The sequence below is a fragment of the Cardiocondyla obscurior genome, linkage group LG14, assembly GCF_019399895.1.
Source record: "Cardiocondyla obscurior isolate alpha-2009 linkage group LG14, Cobs3.1, whole genome shotgun sequence".
Lineage (NCBI taxonomy): Eukaryota > Metazoa > Arthropoda > Insecta > Hymenoptera > Formicidae > Cardiocondyla > Cardiocondyla obscurior.
Genome location: NC_091877.1, coordinates 1,674,833 through 1,695,894, shown reverse-complemented (window position 1 = coordinate 1,695,894; position 21,062 = coordinate 1,674,833). Strand labels below are relative to the sequence as shown.

At 33.8% G+C, this 21,062-nt stretch overlaps 3 protein-coding genes and 1 long non-coding RNA gene across 6 annotated transcripts in view; 1 reads left to right on the top strand and 3 right to left on the bottom strand.

Annotated features, from left to right (window-relative positions):
• Window positions 1-640: 640 nt before the first annotated feature.
• On the bottom strand, window positions 641-6,517 carry Nompb (intraflagellar transport protein 88-like protein nompB). Its single transcript, XM_070665740.1, has 15 exons — window positions 5,926-6,517; window positions 5,690-5,740; window positions 5,454-5,614; window positions 5,179-5,374; window positions 4,885-5,102; window positions 4,552-4,783; window positions 4,016-4,173; window positions 3,734-3,920; window positions 3,459-3,645; window positions 3,232-3,379; window positions 3,048-3,159; window positions 2,879-2,947; window positions 2,507-2,807; window positions 2,286-2,402; window positions 641-1,721 (listed from the first exon to the last, which is right to left on the bottom strand). Exons 1-15 carry the CDS (start codon window positions 6,058-6,060, stop codon window positions 1,606-1,608), a joined length of 2,388 nt encoding a protein of 795 aa, XP_070521841.1. The 5' UTR covers window positions 6,061-6,517; the 3' UTR covers window positions 641-1,605.
• Window positions 6,518-6,994: 477 nt separating this feature from the next.
• Window positions 6,995-9,376, top strand: LOC139107875 (uncharacterized). Its single transcript, XR_011546576.1, has 4 exons — window positions 6,995-7,573; window positions 7,789-7,998; window positions 8,277-9,047; window positions 9,288-9,376. It is a non-coding gene; the product is annotated as an uncharacterized lncRNA (long non-coding RNA).
• On the bottom strand, window positions 9,115-12,965 carry LOC139107870 (uncharacterized). The gene is made up of 2 exons (XM_070665741.1): window positions 11,703-12,965; window positions 9,115-11,266 (listed from the first exon to the last, which is right to left on the bottom strand). Exon 2 carries the CDS (start codon window positions 11,205-11,207, stop codon window positions 9,756-9,758), a length of 1,452 nt encoding a protein of 483 aa, XP_070521842.1. The 5' UTR covers window positions 11,208-11,266; window positions 11,703-12,965; the 3' UTR covers window positions 9,115-9,755.
• Window positions 12,966-13,148: 183 nt separating this feature from the next.
• Hlk (hulk) overlaps window positions 13,149-21,062 on the bottom strand; it is a 29,771-nt gene continuing 21,857 nt past the window's right edge. Inside the window, exons 16-28 of one of the 3 annotated variants that reach the window (XM_070665733.1) lie at window positions 19,862-19,993; window positions 19,321-19,644; window positions 19,030-19,218; window positions 18,819-18,956; window positions 18,144-18,266; window positions 16,672-16,769; window positions 16,510-16,594; window positions 16,319-16,450; window positions 16,057-16,239; window positions 15,818-15,958; window positions 15,419-15,742; window positions 15,139-15,321; window positions 13,151-15,077 (exon numbers count right to left, since the gene is read on the bottom strand). In XM_070665733.1, coding sequence (XP_070521834.1) covers window positions 14,890-15,077; window positions 15,139-15,321; window positions 15,419-15,742; window positions 15,818-15,958; window positions 16,057-16,239; window positions 16,319-16,450; window positions 16,510-16,594; window positions 16,672-16,769; window positions 18,144-18,266; window positions 18,819-18,956; window positions 19,030-19,218; window positions 19,321-19,644; window positions 19,862-19,993 — 2,240 coding nt within the window. In that variant the 3' untranslated portion in view covers window positions 13,151-14,889. Of the gene's footprint in view, window positions 15,078-15,138; window positions 15,322-15,418; window positions 15,743-15,817; window positions 15,959-16,056; window positions 16,240-16,318; window positions 16,451-16,509; window positions 16,595-16,671; window positions 16,770-18,143; window positions 18,267-18,818; window positions 18,957-19,029; window positions 19,219-19,320; window positions 19,645-19,861; window positions 19,994-21,062 lie in introns of all 3 variants that reach the window. The other 2 variants (XM_070665732.1, XM_070665731.1) reach the window with 2 other exon arrangements.

Below are 21,062 nucleotides of genomic sequence, written 5' to 3'. Positions count from 1 at the left end.
ATGAGCTTCCAGTGACCTACGATCGTCTGGCCCACGATAACCACCACTACTTGTCATGTGCGTCACGCATACGTCCGTATCTCGATAACGCGTGAACGCATGAACGGGGGGTCATGAGAGCACAGGCGCGAGCCTACCTCGGCTTCTTCATTTGTGACGTCGTAATCCAGAAAACCATGTTCCTGATCGCGAATCGTAACTTGCGAAAATTGATACTAAACTGTCCAACTCACGGGTGTGTTTGTTGATAAATGTGGAACCGGATTTGGAGTCTCAGTAAATATTTGGTCAAATGTTTCCTTTTCAGTAGCTTTCGTTTTATTTCATATTTCTGATATTCCTGAAACCTAATCGAATTAAAACTCAAATATTAAAATAAATTTAATGCAAAATTGTGATATGAGATTATTTGTATTAACAATTTTACTGTTATTATTTCTTTAATTATAGCTTATGACTATGAAATACTTGCGTCAAAGATTAATTTCAAAGAAAGATTTAATGCATTGATTCAACTAATGTAAAGTATCAATCACTGACTACTTAAGAAAAGGAATGCGAAGAAATAATACATGCATGTGATTATCAGATAATATAAAATAATTTAAATCATTGAACCTTAAAGAGCAAGAGAGATTAATTATATTTTGAAAGCTATTATTTATTATCAATATATTAACTGCAGCAAAAGAAGAGATCGGAACATATTTAGTTTTTAAAGATATAAAATGATTAAAAGTGATAAACAGATAAGATAACATTTATAGAAATAAAATAAAAATAATATCGTTATTTAAACATATTAAAGACATTAAAAATAATTTATTAGCGCCATTTGACGAGGTATTATTAGATATAATTATGATCGCACGTGGCTTACGCATTGCGGGATAGTCAGCAATTCATTCATTCTTAGTACACAAACCTACGTATTTATACGTACTGTACAGATACAAGAGTACGCCAATATCGTCGATATTAAACACATGATTAATCAACTATCAAACAAGTTTATTAGTCGTTCAATTGTTTCATAGTGAACCGTTTTATCTTGGAATTGGACTTTTCGTACATTAATCTTAAATAAAAATTGTGTTTCTGAATTTTTATTTTAATATAATTAACCAATTTTTCTCTTTTCTACTTGGATGTTTAAATAATATTTAAAAAATCTTTTTATCATAGTTGTTATAAAATTTAAAAAATGCATTTTAAATGCACAATATTTTTATAATAACACACATATATACGTACGTATATATATATATACAGAGAAGCAATAAAGGAACATCCGTCTCTACAGACTACATAAGCTGAATGGAGTTTGATTAAAACGGCTGATGTGTGTGTTTAAATTTAGATCATTGCAATTGCCCAATCCTTCCTTCCCCTTTAGTAAAGACCAATCTTAGATCTTCGTTCAATTGGATTGAATCGCAGTTCATAAGATGCAATAAAACAAAATATAATTAACAATATAATGCAAGCTATATCTTAGTAGTTTCATTGTTTGCTTAATAAATTATTTATTAAATAATAAAAGGTGTCAAACGCATTCGTGTGTGATAAAGACCTGACGAAAAGACGTGACGTACGATAAATATATTACTCAGGCAGGAGATCATCTCCAAGTTCTTCGTCCCCAAAATCGTCATCTCGTTTTCCAGCGGCTGTCATAGGACGAGTTGGAAGAGGCCCTACAGGATCTACATAATTTATACCTGAAAATAATTATACATTTTTATACTTGCAATTATAATTTTTAACTCTAAAAACGTTAATAAATAATAAATTTAAACAGTTATACAGTTACATTTGTCGTTATAAATGTTACACTAAATAAAGATAAACTTAATATGCAAATATGACATAAATATTCATGCAAAATTCATCCCTAGATTTATAACTCTGATCGGTAATATGTAACGATCTGTCGAGTGTGTTAAGTGATAAAGAGAAGACAAGAATAGACTAGTCAAAGCGGCCGCAGTCATCCATCATTTATTCAATCCATTAGAGTGGCTCGCGCACCACTTGTAGATCACTTTTGCTGATGCTTGCTTGCAATTGAAATGTGTAATCGTACTAAAATTATTAACTGAGAGAATAGTCGCTAAACTTTCCGCAAAATGCATGTGATTGTGTAATAAAAGATTCTACACAAATTACAAAAGTTAAAAATATGTAAAATGCAAACTTAATATTTATTCATATTAACAGTATTTAGTTGAAAAATTAATGTATAAAAAAATAATTTAATTCCATAAAAGCCTTAATAATTATACCTTGATAATCATTTCGACCCGAAATTGGTCGTCGATCTGGACTTGGCCTATGATCTGACATAACACTTAATCCTGAACCAGCTCGCGATGATGTTCCGCTATTACTCTTTCTAGATCCTGTAAATTTGAATTCATATTCAACGTATATACAAATTGATTAAAAATAGTTACCTAATTATTAATTTAAATATTATTTATTTATTATTAAGAAGCACACATACCTGTTGTGCCTGGTCTTGCTGAACCTTGTCTCTCTTTCAGTTCTTTAGCCTTCTCGGCTTTTTTTAATTCAACTGCATATGTTTGTGCTTCTTTCAAACCCAAATCACTACACAATCGAACTAAAAACTTTAAACATTCTATATTATCCGGAAATTTATTGTGAATATCTTGATACTCTGTGAGAGCTTTATGAAATTGCCCAGTGCGTCTTAAACATGCGGCGACTAATAATCTCCATCTTGGTTCATCTGGAGCAAGTTCTACTGCTTTCTCGAAATAAGTCAACGCTTTCTCAGCAATCTAAAAAGAAAAGAAATATGTGCAATATATTATTTTTAAAACTTGTTAATCGTTAATAACAAACGTTATACCTGCATTGATATAAAATAAGATCCAATCCAGTCTATTACTTCAAAATTAGCAGGATAAAATCTGTGGGACTGTATTAATTTACATTAAGTTAATAAACATACATATAAATATCACAAAATATTAATTTATGCTTATAAGAATCTTAAAGATTTAATAAAAAATACTTACATCATTATAAAATTGAAATGCTTGCTGTTTGTCTCCGATTGAATCATACATTTCTCCCAATTTTTGTAAAACTCCGGGATCAGATGGTATTATACCTAATAATTGATTATACCTGTAATAAAATAACATGCAATTTATATAACGTTTAAAAATAAATTGTAATATGTAAATAAAATTAAAATACCATTCGGATGCTTGATCAACATCACTCATTAATTGATATAGATGACCAATTTGATATAACGTTTGTGGATCATGTCTAACCATGTTACGAATTTTCCAAAAGCATTCTAAGGCCTCTTCGTATATATGTTCTTTTTTATAAACTAATCCTATACATAAAAAATGTATCAGTAAAAGTAAAAGATATAGGTACGTAATGTATGCAGAAAATTAATAAAAAAATCGTACCTAAATTGTACAGAGCTTGTACATGACTAGCATCCGTTTCTAACGCACATAATAACAGCTCTCTAGCGATATTTAATTCATCTTTTTTAATTGCACAAGCAGATAAATTAACGTAAGCGGCTGCATTGTAAGCATCGGCATTACGAGCAGCTTCGCCATATTTTTCAGCCTGATCATAATCTCCTTGCTAAAAAAAAAAAAAAAAAAAAAAATTTATTTAGTTGTCGAAGTGTATTAATATTCGGTAGATAAATAATACTAAAAATAATACTTACGAGATAATAAATAAATGAGAGCATAGTTGCTGCTGCACTATTGGCTTTGGTGTCACGATTTTCAAACATTTTCAGCGTATCTATGGCTAATTGTGTGTCCCGATTATACAAAAATACCATAGCCTTGCTTATTTCTAAATCAGCAGCTAAAGTACTGTAAGCCGAGGATTTTATGGCATCAACACACCTAAAAATAATTACGCGTTACATTAATTTCAATTTTAAACTAATAATTAAAATATAATGTAGTTTTTTAAGCATTATAATTCTCTAAAGATATACCAAGCAAATCCAGTTGTAAGCGTATCTTCGATAACGGGCGCTATAAGCTTTGCCGCGTGGAGTATAGTTTTTTCCGCTTCCAACTTCATTTCTTTTTCCAATTTTGACAGATCGTCATTTTTTATTACTTCGTTTAATATATTAGATGTAGCGTCATCCTATGTTTAAGAAATAAAATATAAGTCATGGTAATATGTTTTAATATTTAATTCTTGATTTATACGTATGAATGAGGCAAGTTATGTGTAATTAAATATTGCTACCTCCAGATAAATCGTTGGAGCGAGCACAATATTTATATATAACGATCGGTTAATATTTGTAAGCAAATAAAAACATAAAAAAGAAATTAGAAATCTGTGTAGGTATTGAATACTCGATGAAAAGAGATAATTGCTATAAATATGCTACTAAAAGCACGTGCGTCTTTACGTGAATTATAAGACACGCTGTAATATATAGCGGTGCAGGTGTTAACAACTCTTTAAGAATTATATATAGCTTTGATAAACAGAGCATTATTCTGCCAAACTCACAGGATTTATGCTATACTTGTCTTCCTGATCTACATTAAGTTGTACTTCTAATAACTCTAAGAAAGCTCTTTTCATTTTATCACGATGAGATAACGCGAAATGACATAAAACAGCATGTAAACCTGCTTTAAATTCAGATCTCTCTCTCATCACCCACTCAAAACTATTAGCTGCCTCTTCTAATCGACCCATTTGTACAAATAACATTCCCATATTATGCATAATCTTTATTCTGTGAAATATTTCTCAGGTTAATGATGTTAATAATGACATAATTGTTCTTCAATAATTCTCGATTGTTTAAAATATTTAAATTAATAAAGGCATATTTACCTTAGATCTTTGTGAGCAGTTGGAGCTTGATCAAATGCCATTCTGTACATTTTTATAGCTTGAGATAATTGTCCCATTTTCACATAAATATTACCCATATTCACTTTCAGTCGAGCGCTATTACTAAACATTCTGTTTCTTGTTATAGCCTGATAAGTTGCTATAGCCTCTGTATACATTTCATTGTTCGTGTACTGAACTGCTAAGTTAAACAATACCTATAAAAAATGTAAAAATAGAAATTAATTGCAAGTAAATTAATATAAAAAATTACAGCAGTTAAATTTAGCTTACAGCAAATGTTAAATCTATGTTGTGATTATCACTGAGACCAGCTTGTTCCTGTAATCGTATAAGGGCTCTTTCCCTTGAGGAAGCTTCCCTCGCACGTTCTAAAGCAACCTTCATATTATTTTCTGAAGCTGCTTGTGCCGAAGTTTCAATTAAAACCATTATTTTCCTCTCTGATGCTTTTATTTTTTCCTCTGGTCTAAAATAAAAAAAAAAAAAATATAGCAGTTTTAATGTTTTATACATATATATGCAATAAAAATGTTAATATATTTTACGTGTCTTCTTTGTTAGTTTCCAATCCAGGAGTTGATACTTTAGCACTTCCCATGTTAAGAGGATCAAATGCTTGTCGATTACTGGTATATCCTGCACTTCTAACTGCTGTCATAGGTCTAAGGCCAGGTTGCATTGATGTAGTTGTACCACTTCTTTGAAACTATAAGAGCATAATTTATTAAATCTATTTTATAATATATAAACTCCTAAAGATACAAACTTCATAATAACTTACTCTACTTGCTGTTCCAAATCGCATTGCAGTCCCTGGAGTTTTTGGAGTAAACTGGTAAATGTAAAATAAAATATATGTAATGCCAAACAAAGCAATATGTATATAATTTAATATTTAGTATTAATTTAGTATTAATTTTTATTTTTACAATTTAGTATTAATGTTGCGTTGCTGTGTAGTTTAAAATGTTAAATATAAGAGACAAATAGGAAAAACATATAAATTATTACACTTACTATTGATCTTTTTCCATAACTTGTTTTAATAACTTCCTGAAATAATTCATCTTGCTCAAGATCTTTAATATTATACACTGATGGATAATCATTATATCCTGTATAAATATCATCCTCAACTTCTGCGGTGGACATAGCCAAAAATTTTACAGTACTGCGTATAATTGTGCCGGCTTTTTTTAAACAGTATTTTCAAGTAATTCAAGTTAATAAATTAAATGAAAAGTTGTCAGTTTGTAAGACTCCAAATTATAAAGCGAAAAAGAACAACAGCTGGTGACTGCTGGCATGAGACATAAATATAACAAGTAAGAACGTTCAGTATTATGACTTTACTGTGCACTAACGCCCTCTCGACATTAAATACATTCAACACTGCAATAGAATGAACCAATCATGTGAGGTACTACTACATGCACACATTTAGATAATTAGGAATCATTAAATTCAAAGGTCTAGGCTTCAAGAAAATTATTTTAATATTCAGCGTAATATTCGGCGCACATTTTTTTCTGCCACGAGTTCAATATTATAGCAAGTGTGAACACGAACGCTGTGCCTGCTGGCAGCCTGCTTCATCCACCATTTGCCTTACTTGCCTGCCAACAGTCAGAAGCGTCAGAGCTCGCGTCTCAACAAGTCTCAGCTGTTTCGGAGCTTCCTCTACGCATCGAAGAGTAATTCTGTCTGACAAAGAAAGTCGCGGCTCGCACGAATTAACTTCTGAGATCACGATCCGTACGTGCAGCGTATTTATAAACCTTTCGTTTCCTTGTTTAATTTGTCTCACGTATACACTCGTACATTAATGACATTCTTTCCTTTAGCTTGATCACACGAACACTCTGATCGAATTAATCGTCAAGAACAGCTGCGTATAGCCATCGTCTACGAGCTCGGGAAGGCATAGGATTCGATATTGGATGGCTAAGTTTTTTTACATCGCATTCAAACTCTCAGTCGTTGAGAGGAGTAATCTCGGCAGGTTGCGGGGAAAGGGGAGTGCTTTCGTTGTACGCAGTCGTGCCTGCGCAGCTCTGCAGCCTTCTCTGTCCGCCATTTGTCTCACTCGCTTGCCGGCAGTCAGAGCTCGCGTACGCAACAAGTCTCGGCCGTCTCGAAGCCTTTTCTACGCGTCAAAGAGTAATTTTGTCTGACGAAGGAAGTCACGGCTCGCACGAATTAACTTTTGAGATCACGATCCGTACGTGCAGCGTATTTATAAACCTTTTCTTTATTAAATCTGTCTCGTATACGCATTTGTACATTAATGATATTCTTTTCTTTAATTTGATCACACGAACATACTGATCGATTTAATCGTCAAGAACAGCTACGTATAGCCATCGTCTACGAGCTCGGGAAGGCATAGGATTCGATATCGGATGGCTAAATTCCTTTACATCGCATTCAAACTTAGTCGTTGGGAGAAGTAACTAGAGGACGAAAAAGAGGGGATATGCGCGATGCGCACGGCGCAGGCAACGTGCTCAGTGATCGCCTTCCGGTTGCTCCGCCACGCGCTCCACGGTACTCTCGGTCCTGTTAGCAGTCGGACATGCAGGTTGCCGTTCATACTAAGTTTAATCAACGCTGGAAGATGTCGGCTCACGTAACTTAACTCGACAACTGGCAAAATCCTTACGAGGTGAGTTTATGAAGTGAACAAAGGGTACATTTCGTGCGTGATAGCTATTAATCTCCTTCTTGCTTCTAATTTTTATGCCTTATGTTTTATCTGTACGTTGTACTATATCGATTATTTGATTCTACATATACTGTGAAGTGATTTTACTGGGTACGAACGTAGTGGTGTGTGCGACAATCTCGGATATTATTGAAGGAAAGTTTTTTTCTGCTTAGGTCGAGGCAGGACCTACTATGACCTTGTTGTCGACGCGAAGTACATACATACACCACAGCCGACTTGTCGAATGTTCGTCTTATGAGGGTCACGCAGCATCATGGGCTTTTGATCGGGAGTATTTTCCACTCGAGTGACGACCTTCCAAGGGCTCTGAGAGGAGGAGGAGGTCTAGGAAAGGCATCGGGCCTCGTCGGAACATCTTATAGGTAAATATTACTTTTTCTATCAAATTAATAATTTATCGCTTTTTGTTGGGATTTTTGTTTTGTTTTAATATTAAATAAAATTAATATAAAATGCTACATTAAAAGAAAAAGTTTTAAACTCCAGTAAAGAAATTTAATCTTTTAGAAACTTTATTTGTGTATAAATTTCTCTTTAATTGTTTAATTGAAAGATTAGTAAAGTCACGTAAAGATTATTTTTTTAAACAAATAATTCTGTTGAACACTTTTGTAATGTGGATTTTATTTTTATGTTACAGATTATTAAAGCGCAGGACTTCCCTGCTGCGCACCAAGTAAGTTGCATGTGATTTTTTTTTGTATTAAAATTTGGGTGGGAATATTCTTTATATATCAAAAACATAATAAAATATTAAAATATAAAATATTATAATATTAAATACAATAGGTACGGAATAAATACCCCCTAATATATGTATAAAAATATAAAATAATATTTAAAAAACACGGTTCGCGAAATTCGGGATTAATATTTTTATTAATTACATCTTATTGTTACTTGATTTAATAAATCAAGAAATATGATTCAATTGTACATAATTTGACATTGTGTTAACCGTGTGTCTGCTTCTTTCAGATAGATATTTTTTATTATATGTTCTCGCCGCCGATACTATTAAAAAACGAACCGCCGGCGGTTCTTCGGCCGTTTATTTAGAGTATAAATTTTATAAAACGGGAGTCGTACGGTGTACTCGATGAACGTACCGCGTCGCCGATCTACATCATGAAAGTGTACACGAACCGTAGCCGGTTCGTCGGTCGCGTTCGTTTCGGAAGTGCCGCATGGACATTTTAATGAACCTACGAACATTTATTAACCGGGCGAAAATTATACAATTTATATAAACGGGAGTGTCGAACATTTTCGCGCGATAATAGCTTATTGTCCGGGCGCGTTTCGCGAGTGTTCTACAGCACACAGGCTCAGAAGGAAGTCACGGCATCCTAGACTGACTGAGAGGAGGAGCAGGCCTGGGAGGCATCAGGCCTTGGCGGAGCAACTTTAGGTAATTTATTTTTTATATCTATTAAATATTGTTGTACTTTAAATTGAATTTGATTTTATTATTTGAATAATAATTAAAATTTTGAATAAAAAAATTAATTTGCATCAAATATTTGCTCATAAAATTTAAGAATGGGTATATCATTTCGAGCATCATAAAATTGATTTTTATTTCTTATATTTTATAATAATATTTTTTAAATTTTATAATAATTCAGTATGATATGTTTGTGTGTTGCAGATCAACGTAATTCGTAACTCCGCTGCTGCGCTTCGAAACTGGTGAGTCAAATTATTTTATATTGCTCGTAGCATGAAGCGAGCCAAGCGAGATCATCAATCATCAAAGCAGCGTGCAGTAGAAAAAGCTGCTGCTGCTAACTGTACCGCAGAAGAAGCTGCGGCCTGTGTCGGAAAAGCGACACTCTTATGTAGGTTAGGCAATAAATAAATGCCACCTATATATACATAAAATAATATATTTTAAATAAATATAATACAATTCGAATACCGTATATTTTTTTAAATACAATTTTAAAAAAGAATAAATAAGAATAAATTAATTAAATTAAATATCTTATATATAAATACATAAATATTTTTCTTAATTAATAAATAATAATTTCCTTTCGTTTCGAATATAAAACAATACTTAAAAAATACTTAAAAAAATCTATTCCCCGTCAAAGATTGATTGCGATTGAACGACTTAAATCTCTATATTCCCCGAGACTTTTTCAGCTGACTTTTTCTTAAGCTTAGCATGTTTGTTAGGTTCGAATTCCGTTGCTTTATTCAAACACGTGTTTAGCATCGCGTTCATGATAGAAATGACACCAGGTAACTTTACCACGTAAGAGAAAAAGAATTTCCAAAATCTGTACAATATTTTTTCCGACATAGTACAATTTTCGTACAAGCGAGGCATGTTAAGCTCAAGAATGTCACATAGCTGGAGCAGAAATATTTTATAATTATTTAAATGAGCGATATAACCAACGCCCTCGTACAGACACATGACCATGTGTTCCCATTCCGATGTTACCGCGCGGAAATTCGGTTTTACCCAGGACTCGATGAAGTCCTTAGTTCGCTGACGCACATCTTGTAAACTGCCGCGACAAAAATTGTACTGATCCTCGATACCAAGTAGATAGCCTATCCCGCGCCATAGGTGGCAGAAAGCCTCCAAATCCTCGTCACTTGCGTCGTGTATCCCAAATTTTTCCGGGTAAAGCACTATAAGGCCCATAGAAGCGAACTGCGTACCCGACATATCGCCCTGGTTCAGACCTCTCGTTCTCGTCATCGTGTAGGGACATTGAAAATTTTTTTCCACGGGACACGCGTCCGCAAAATCTCTCGTAATCTTTCCCAGCATAGGGCACCACGCGTTTTGAATTTTGCTATCTCTGTCGATCTCCTCGAAGTTTTTCTTGCATAGCTTTCGTCTCATAGCGCGATGCAGCTTTCGCACTCTCTGAATGTCGCAGTAAGCCGGCGTACCTTTGCACCAAGGATCGCTTGTGTACCAAATCCTGAAGGTTCTGATAGTTCTGAGGTATCGCTCGAAAGCGCGATATGGCGTGTTCGATCTCTCGCTAAGAATCAGCGGTTTCAGTCCGTCGGAGAAACTGAATATCTGTATTAAACCCATTAGGTCGCTTATCGAAATCACGCTGAAATAACGTTGAGCAAAGCGTTGACCGCGATAAAATTTATCCATAATCAGCCAGTCCGGTTTTGCATTTGCTTTCCGCCCACAGTCTCCGTTTTCGAAGATCGCCGGTAAGACGTATCTTAAAGATTCCGGTATGTTCGGAAAATATTTGCCAATATTTTTTATTAGATGATCGTACTGCTTCTTGATTGTCCATCGTTCGAAGTGTTCCGGTAGATCGCGGTTGTTGAGTTCTTGTTTGCATTTTATTACAAATAATTTACGCTCGTTGGTGAAATTATCCGATGCATTATTTGATTCGTCAGAACTGTCGACAGAGGAATCAAAACCGCTCGAAAAACCGCTGTCTCCGTCTTCTTCGTACTTTACTTTAAGGAAAGTATTATTATTTGTCGCATTTTCAGGTAACGAATAATTCTCTTCGGAATTATCTTCGCTGCACGTGACTATTAGTACAGGCAAATTTTGTGATTTCGACATTCGTGTATCGAACCTTTTGGAATTCACTCCAAGTTTAAATATCGTTGTTAGTGTTGAATCTGTTAAAAAAAAAAAAAAAGATACGAAAATTATATAAATTATAATATGAAACAGTTATATATTTGTAGCCTTTAAAAATTATTTAATTAAAAAAAAATTTGACGAATTTCTCGTTCACACTATTTGCGAGCTACTTATATGAATTGCGAAATATGCATACATACATAATCTGATGCTAACTTAAGAAGTTGCACAAGGTTACGTAATCTACTTGAACTTGAATCTCTAACTTAATTCTCTCGTGCTTTTTTTTATTACATTATGTATGTACTTATTTCGTTGTAACGTCCAAAGTTTTTTTTTTTTTTTAGTATATTACAATTTTAATATATTGTTAAGAAATATTTTTTGTATTACAATAAAAATTCTCGTTTTTAAACATTATATACAAATCTATTTTTAAAAAATATATAAAATACGAAACATTTTACTTACATTTTGAAGAAATTGCGAAACTTGCGTAGTAAACTGGGAGGTTTTTAGAACGTCAATTAAATAATTAAATGTCACTGATTGTTATTTAACTTCAACGATGTTCTGAAACGTGTATGCTTTTTGTAAACTGATTGAAACACGCGTCAGGCATCAATTTATAGGCTAAGATTTTCCCTCTCTCCTCGTGCGGAAACAATTATGATGACTCACACTATATGTAATTAGGGGAAATTTTACTGACCACTAGCAACTTATTTACGCGTGAGATATGTTGCTCTTATTGACATGATAATTGACACATGGAATTACAAACATATCTCTTTAGTAATCGGGAGAGATTAAAGTACATAGAGTAGATTATTTTTGACAATGTAGCACATAATCGCCGAATATTTTAGCTTTTCTTTTTTTTGTGCCATTTAAGACTCGGTACGTTTTAAGAAATATAATTTTTACTTTATACTTAACGTATTAATTCTATATTTATTCTAGAAATTAAACAGAAAATTTTCCATAGGAAAAATTTACATCTTGCGAACGTAATTGTCTTCTAGATTTTTATTTCTTATTTTATTGGTGGTTAAAGAACTATTGATTGTTTTATCTTTCAGACGTCAGCACATTGTGACGTTAATCGACTTATGACGTCTGATTTAACTATTTTTTATTGTCATAAAATTTTTATTTGTATATTGATGAAGTAGAATTAAAGTATTAAGAAAATTGCGAGCAATTTATTGCTCTCGCTGCAATAACACTTTAAATTTGAACGAATGCAATTTTAAATATATTACTTTAAGTTACAATAAAACATTATTATTATTAATTTTTGTGAAAAAATTAAGTCGCTTAACGTAACAATTAGTTTTAGATAAAAAAAAAAATTTTATATAAAAATATAAAATCGCGAATGTAAAGTTTAATTTAGGATAATGAAGTACATTATAGATGTGTATGACTACATTGTGCAAGTATTTCTGAAACTTCGGTGAAGTACGACTGAAAGATTAAAAAAAAAAACGTCATATGTTTTGACTTATTCTCAATCAATAATTCGAAGAAAAAAAAAACAGATTAAATCTTAAGTGAAGCAACAGGAAACGTACGACTGAAAGCTAGAATCCATTAGCGTCATTAATTACGCGGTAGAACGCATGAACTTCACGGAAAAGCGAACGGATTATCCCTAAACAAAAGGAGATAAGAGAGTGGAATCTTTTGTACAGAGTTGCGAGGTCTTACATTACATTGCACAACTCGTTACAATATTGTTAACTGACTTTAAGAATTTTTTTAATTAATAAATTAAATTATAATTAAATAATTAATTTTGATCTCATATGAAATTAAATTCCACAAAGTTTTTATAAAGTTCAATTGCACAAATCATGCACCGTAAATTTACGACAATGCGAAATAATCACTTCCGATTTCGGACTCATGGGAATTAAAACTTCGTATCGGCATTAATATACCAAAAATAATAGTTAGACTTTTTCTTATGGTCTTTATTTCTGAAATATTAAAATTTAAAATTTGTCGAAACAAAAACTTCGGGTAAAACTATTTGGTAGCGTCTCAACGATGCAGTGCTATAATCGTCGCGTGTCGGCACTCAGTACAATGTGTTAATTAAATTTTTGTACTTAACATCGCGACGCTACCGCGTCGCTCGAGAGTAAAATACGTAATTCTACTAATAGAATAATTGTATACAATTTTATACTTTTACATTATTTCGAAAAAAAAAAAAAATAAATAATAGATTTACGGTATACTTTTACGATTGAAATATTTCTAGACGCATCCACATCGCAGAATCAAAGCAGTATCCAAAAAAATTATAATAAATTATAATACATAACGTGTGTAATTGTCATCTATCTATGATCTTGCGAACAATCTAACAGAAGATTCGCTTTATTATTATTTTTTTTTTAATACGTTAAAGTACGTCATTATTCGCATTCGCATTATAATTCTATTCACACTTGGCAGATGGAAATGGCATTTAACCGTTTGGAGTTGGTCCAAAGTTGCGCTTCATATTTATTACAATTACAGTAACGACGACACCATCAGTCTCTCTCGTAAGATGAGTGTATAAAAATAATCCCTTCTTTGATAGGTAGTTAATTATGTTCTCACAAATTGATTATTATTATTAATTATTTGCGAAAGACCTACTGATGTAAGAGCTACCGTACGTAAGGAAGTTTGCGATCGCGGACCACTGTCATACATTACTAATTATTACGCATTAACAATAATAATATAATAATTATACAGTATAATAATAAAAATAATAATAAAATTATAATTATGATGATAATTACAATAGAAATATAACAGTAATAATAAATGTATTAATAACAACAGCGAATAATTTTTAAGCGAACAACAATGAAAATATTAACGAGATAGTAGATAGAGTAATCTAACGAATAACAATAGGCAATCGGTAGAGATTTAGGGTTTTAATTAAAAAAAAAAAAAATAGAATAAATAGCAAATGAAGACATTCGTGGATACGTGGATACTTTGTCGTGTTTTATCGTAGATTTTCTAACCAACTATACCAACTCTGCAGCATTAGCGATACTAGGTAGGCCAAGTGTTGAACAAACATTTTATATTACAATACTTATATATGTATGTATGTATACGGGTACACACGTGTGCGTGTAATATTAATTACTAACATTATATATTATATTCGTTCACGACGTGAACAATATAATATAAATTAATCGCTCGTATCTTGTTCTGCGGGACGAAGAATGTAATAGTATCGATGTCAATTAGCTAAAAGTATTACTTTAGCTCGGCTGATAAACTCGCATTTTTCAATACTCGGAAGGCGGAACTTTACAGCCCGTGCCAACATACGCGCGAGCGCTTATCGCTTCGAAGTACCATGACGAGGTTCAGTAGACACATTCTCTCCCTCTCTTTCACACAATATTTATTCAACGTCTGACAGCGGTCCGGATCGGTCGCCTCCGTTTCCGGTCGTTGTTACTTATCGCGTAGAGCGCGCGCTGTTTAATTGTTCGTTCCGGACGAACTTGTCCACGCGTAATCGTGTACGGGAATCGGAAGTGAAGAGTTATCGGGCAAACACACAGGCGCGAGAGTTCACGAGTTCTGTCTTTTTACTTTTGTCACTTTAGATATTTTCGTGCTTTCACGCCTGCTTGGGATGCGCGACGGGCGCGGTCGGTTCCGAGCGGAAACACGACAAGAGAAAGCCGGTGTACATGAGGAAAAGAATGGCAATGGCGATCAGCATGTACATGTAGATGTTAAGCTCCGGCTGTCGGTATCTGTTCTTGCGTAGCCACTCGAGAACGTCCATTTCTTTGTGTATGTCACCTGTAATTAAGACGCGATAGATAATTCCCGAGAAATATATTTTATTTTAAAGACATCCTACCTCGATAGATACTAGGGAAACGTTTGCGGAAGTAAACGATCGCGGGAAGCTTCGTAACTCCCCATTTCCTCGCGTATCTAGGATCTGCCATTTTAACGAACGTAATGTCTAAATTGTCGGTTTCGTCGTCGATCTCTTCGAGTTTCTCGTTCACGTCATCGCTCTCCTTGCTGTCATGCTCATCTAGAAAAATTACACGCGACGAGAATCGTCGTAATTGTCAGATGTATGCGGCGCTTATATATTTTTGCAATTTAGATCGATATAAATTAATGCTCACAGAAAAAGACCGCGAGAAACTCGTTCTCGTCCAGTAATTTATCTAACATCTTCCTGTTAACTTCCACGATCTCGTTTTTTATTTCGAACACATCTTGAGACGTGAGCCATTGAAGAATTTTATCTTCCTGCGTGAGATCGCCGTCGTATGCGATCGGCGTTTTTTTACGGAAGTAGACAAGAGACGGAACGTTGAGAATATTGTATTTTTCAGCAGCCTCCGAACTAGAAATCTTGACGAAGTCGATACCGAAGAGATCGGCCTCGCCATCGATTTTCTCTAACGCTTCCATTATTTCGTCACACTCCGGACAGTCTTCGTCGTCTAGAAAAATAATGTTTGCGTGTGCGTTTATAGTAGAATTTTTAGTGTTTTTTTCGCTAATTCTTTTCAACTTACAAAAGAAGACAGCTAAGAAAGGAGACTCGTCGAGGAGCCTCTCTAGCATTCTCTCATTAACGGACTCTATTTCGTCGGCTAGTTCTCTGTTATCGTCGTCGATCAGCCACTCGAGGACGGATTCCTCGTTTTGTAGATCACCTACGCATGCGACGTTTTAAAATCGACAATTTTTATTACGCGGGGATAGAAACATTGTGATGTAGTTGAAATTTATAATAAATATAATTAGATTGGACCTTCGAAGAGAAGAGGGTTGCCGTTTCGGAAATAAACGAGAGCCGGAAACGTTTTGATCGAGTACCGCTTCGCGAGCTGCGGATCTTGAATTTTTACCATATGAATTCCAAATACGTCGCACTCGTCATCGATTTTCTCCAATCCTTCCAGAATCTCGTCGCATATGTGACAATTTTGCTTGGCTAGGAAAATATATTACATTAAAGTATAAAAATAATAAATGTCATAAATCTTTTTTTTTTTAAATAATAATTAACATACTGAAGTACACCGCTAAGTATTGAGTCTCCTCGACAGACGTCTCCAGCATCATTCGCGTGATCAGTTCGATCCGATCTTCCGTTCTTTGAGTGATCAGCCATTGCAACACTTCTTCCTCCACCGAGAGATCGCCTATAAAAATTAAATTATGAATAAAATCGCTCTCGGGGAGATTAATCGCGAAAACGCACCTTCGAACACGTTTGGTATTTGATTTTCAAAGTAAACTAATACCGGTAAATCGGTCACCCCGTAATCCTCGGCAACTTTAAAATCCTGCAAAAGCGCCTGATATGTAATAAAATGTAAAAAAAAGGAAAACGAGCCACTTTCGATACGTTACTTCTACTCACTTGCGTTTTTACAAATGTGATACCGTGTCTGTCGCAGTCGTCGTCGATGTTCTCCAATTCCTCGAGTATCGCCACGCATTGCGCACAATCTTCAGGATCTGAAGGAAAGTTCTGTTATTTCGGAATCTTTATCGTAGAATTCGCATTCTCTAATAATTCGCTTAATCTACTAAGAATAATTATTTTAAAATATAGATAGGCGATACTAGACATATTGCACATCGAGATCATTGATGTAAATGGTCTACTCGATACAAGGGGGGAATCTGCTAAATACAACACAAATACACGTAATAAAGTGTGAGTGATACTACGACAATAATCGAACGGTCATCTATGATCTACGCGTTTGAAACTCTCAGCGATATTAGAGCATATCTGTATCATCGACGAAATAAGCGAGAGATAATTTTTGCATGCTCATTGGAATCTGTAGGTTGCTACTGCCTCGCTGCTTGCGTTTTGTTCTCATGTCTCATGCGCTCGTGCACGTGCACCTGTGTAACTGTGTAATTGTACATACATACGTACATAAAAAAAAAAAATAAAAAAATGAAATTACATCGGTGAAAGAAAATGAAAGAAAGGAACACGTTGTTTCTTTGGAGAAAGCGTCCTACAGAATATTTGGCCTGAAAAAAAATTGGCATTTCTACGTTTAAAATTGCTTTCGTCAACTAACGATAAAACAAGAATTATTGAAAGAACACTGATGGTTAGAGAATCGTCAATACATTCCGGTATTCTTGTACGGAAAAGATTTTATTAGTTCATTAGTTCGATATTAAATCGGCATACTTAAAACACTTAAAATCGTCCCATCGGTTATCAGTGTTCTTTTATCTTGAACTTTTCCTACAAAGAAAAAAGCTCATGCACTACGACGGCACGCACTAACGTCTCAATGCTTTTCCGGGATGTCGGAGAAGCTCCTCGCGTATATTGCGTACCGATAAATCGCACGTGATCGTACACGAAGAAAAAAGTTTATCGGTTCAGTATAATCGGTTTAGTCTAAATTATTTTAGAAAAAAAAAAAAAATTACATATTATATTTTTATAGATTATTAAAAAAGAGAATGCTATCTTCGAAATATAATTTAATTAATACTTTTTTTGTCATTAAAGCAAAGATTTTTCGACGAAGTTCTTTACTGGAAAATAAAAAAAAAATTATTTTTATTTAATAGGATAAAATTTATGAATAATATCAAATGATAAAATATATTTTTATTTGCCTTAAACCTATCAGGCCGACTTTTTTCTCCGTGTGTGCTTTTGTGCATGTGCTAGAACTAAATCTCGGTTACGTCTAATCGAGATAACCGAAATCTAGACTATAAATTATAGAAAAATAAAAATAGGAAAAACTAGAGAAAGAGAAAGAGAGTGGAAGAGAAAAAGAATTTAAAAAAAAATAGAAAGACGTAGATAATAAAGAAGCTCAGGGCATCGATAAATTTTGATCTTGCTTTGATCAGTTGTACCAGCGAGGTGTTCGGCCGCCTCTGCGTGTTCCGCAATCCTGTGCTCCTTGTGGCGCATCTGCTTGCGGTGCGTTTTTGATTGGCACACGTCGCAAAGCGTTCTGTTCCCTACGGCATCCAGTACACAAAGTGTACAGCATCGTAGCGAAAGTCGACAGCGATAGATACGTAACAAATAGAATTAGAAGACAAATAGTTCGTTTTGTTAGAAATAATTAGTGCCTATTTTGTTATCAGACAATATAGTTATGCAGAGATTAATTTAACATTAGCAATATAAAAATTAATAACGTAGGGATTATGAAGTAGGAGAAGGAATGAGTTGACGAGTTCAGGAAAAAGCGTCGCGAAATGAAATATCCTTTTAACATTCCGCAAAGTCCCTCATTTACGGAAATATCTTCCTGACGAATAGCAGTTTTTGTCCAATTTCGCTGTTTAAAGGGAACAAATATGAATATAAAACAAATTAGCATTGTCAATTTGTCGCTATTAAAAAATATTCGTCATCACGATAATCACATATCAATTACAATAACGTGGCGAAAATAAGAATAAGAATAAAAGTAAAAACTAATGGGAGAATAGAGAACTGGCGCGGAGCTATTGAGTAGATTTGGTAATGTGCAGTTAAATTAATTAGAGTAATTAAATACTTACAGAAGTATACGGCTAAAGATTCCGATTCTCGTATCAAGTTTAACAAGTCCTCGCCTTCTAAAGCCTCGATCGCCTCGCCCGATGGATCTTTTTGCGTCATTAGCCACTGCAGAATCTGCTCCTCGTCGTATAGATCACCTGTTAAATTAAATCTTTTTTTATTTTTATCTATCTTACTGGCAGAGAGCTCGCGAGGTTCGATATTTTTTACCTGCGTATATCACCGGTTCCTTCGATCCCATTTTGAAGAAAAGTATAGCGGGTAATGCGAAGACCCCGTATTGCTTAGATAATTGTTTGTCGTCGATCTTGACAAATTTAATACCAGCGCCATCGGCTTCATCGTCGATGTGCTCGATTTCCGCTAATACTCGGCCGCATTGTTTGCAGTCGTTGCTGTCTAAACAAACGCGCGATATATTAGAAATGGCGGGCGCGGATATAATTGTTCCCACTATTGTATTAAATATTATAATATTATATTAATTGTGTTGACACTCACAAAAAAACACGGCTAAGTAATCGGTCGTTTGTCGGATTTTCTGAAACATCTTTTTATTGATACGCTCGATGTGATCGGTGAGTTCCATATTTTCTGGGTTGGTCAACCAATCGAGGATCTCTTCCTCGTCGTCGATGTCGCCATCGTAATTTATGTTTTTACCCTTCCGGAAATAAGTGATGCCGGGCGGATTTCGAAAACCGTATTTCTTTGCCATTAATCGATCCTTCATCCTGACGATCTTAATTCCGTATTCCGCAGCCTCGTCGTCGATCAGTTCGATATGCCTAAGTACCCTGGGACTCTCCGGGTCTTCTTCTTTGTCTGAATATTTTTCGTTACGTAATATAAAATTCTACGTGACCCATATTTTCAACTATTCCGATTATAAATTTGTTTAAGGTAGATAATGATATAATCAATATTTAATCTGAATTTTAAGAAAATAAAAATAAAAAAAATGAAAAGAACGCGGTAAAAGAATTTTCGTGTCATTTGCTAATTTAATTAAAAAATACGTTGGTTTGAAATAGCTCCTTACAGAATATGACAGCAAGAAATTCTTTTATCTCGATGTATTTTATGAGAGTTTCACGGTCGATTTCTTCAATGCTCTCATCAGTTTTCTGTTTCACCATCCACTCGAGTACTTCAGTCTCGTCGAGGAGATTACCTAAATATTAGTTGAAGTAAAGAATAAAGTCATTCTTAAAAAAAAAAATTTTTTTTAAGACAGGTCACTCTGACTATATTATACTAGCTATTTATAATAATTAATTTTATTGAAAAATTAATTTGTCGATACAGCGATAGTTTTATTCGCAACTTGATACTGTTCTGGAATGGCTATATGTATATCTTAATTTTTCATGAAGTATTTGATCATGAAAACATAAAGATTTTTTTAAAGACGAAGCAATATATACCATATATTATAATTTTATTGCTGTTAAGAACTCAACATAATTGCAGGTACTTTAACAGATTAAAATAGGTACTTTAACAGATTAAAATAAAATATTTTTATTTATTTTGAGATTGATAAACGAGTAACAAAAAAAATTAAGTCGTGTAATAAAAATCAAAATTGTAGTTTTTAAATTTTATTTATTTTTATATCTCTACTCATAATTTTTTTAATTAATTACCAAAAAGACGTATAATGAGTTCGAAGTGTTGGACGAAATATTAACTCGTGCGAACGTGAAAAAAGCGTGTGTATAATGTAATTGTAGAGCCCAGATTTTTATTAGAACGGTGGACAGAACAAATACAAGGGATATTAGGAAATGTATTTATTGTTATCGTATAATATCGATTTTTATTATCGTACATGCTGCTCTTATGCGAATAACAAGAACTTATTGGCTCGCGCGCAACGTTCACGAGCAATAATTCATGACGTCTGCTAATTGTGATCACAGATACAGTGCGCCAAAAATTTTATTCGTTGATGGCGTGACGAATTTTTGTAAAGTTACTTAAATCAAGCTTTATGCTTTTAGTTCGCGATATACAGTATTACGCGATTCCTGCTTGTATTTGTTAATTTGATAATGATAACGTATTTAGATCTTGTTGCGCAAATTATTATTATAAATATATTATCGGACACTGAGCGTCAATAACGAATATATAAGACAAAAATATATTAATCACAACTAAATAAATAAATAAATAAATAAATAAATAGGTGTCTCTATCGTAACGTTTTCGTACGATTTAATTATGCTTTTCGAAAG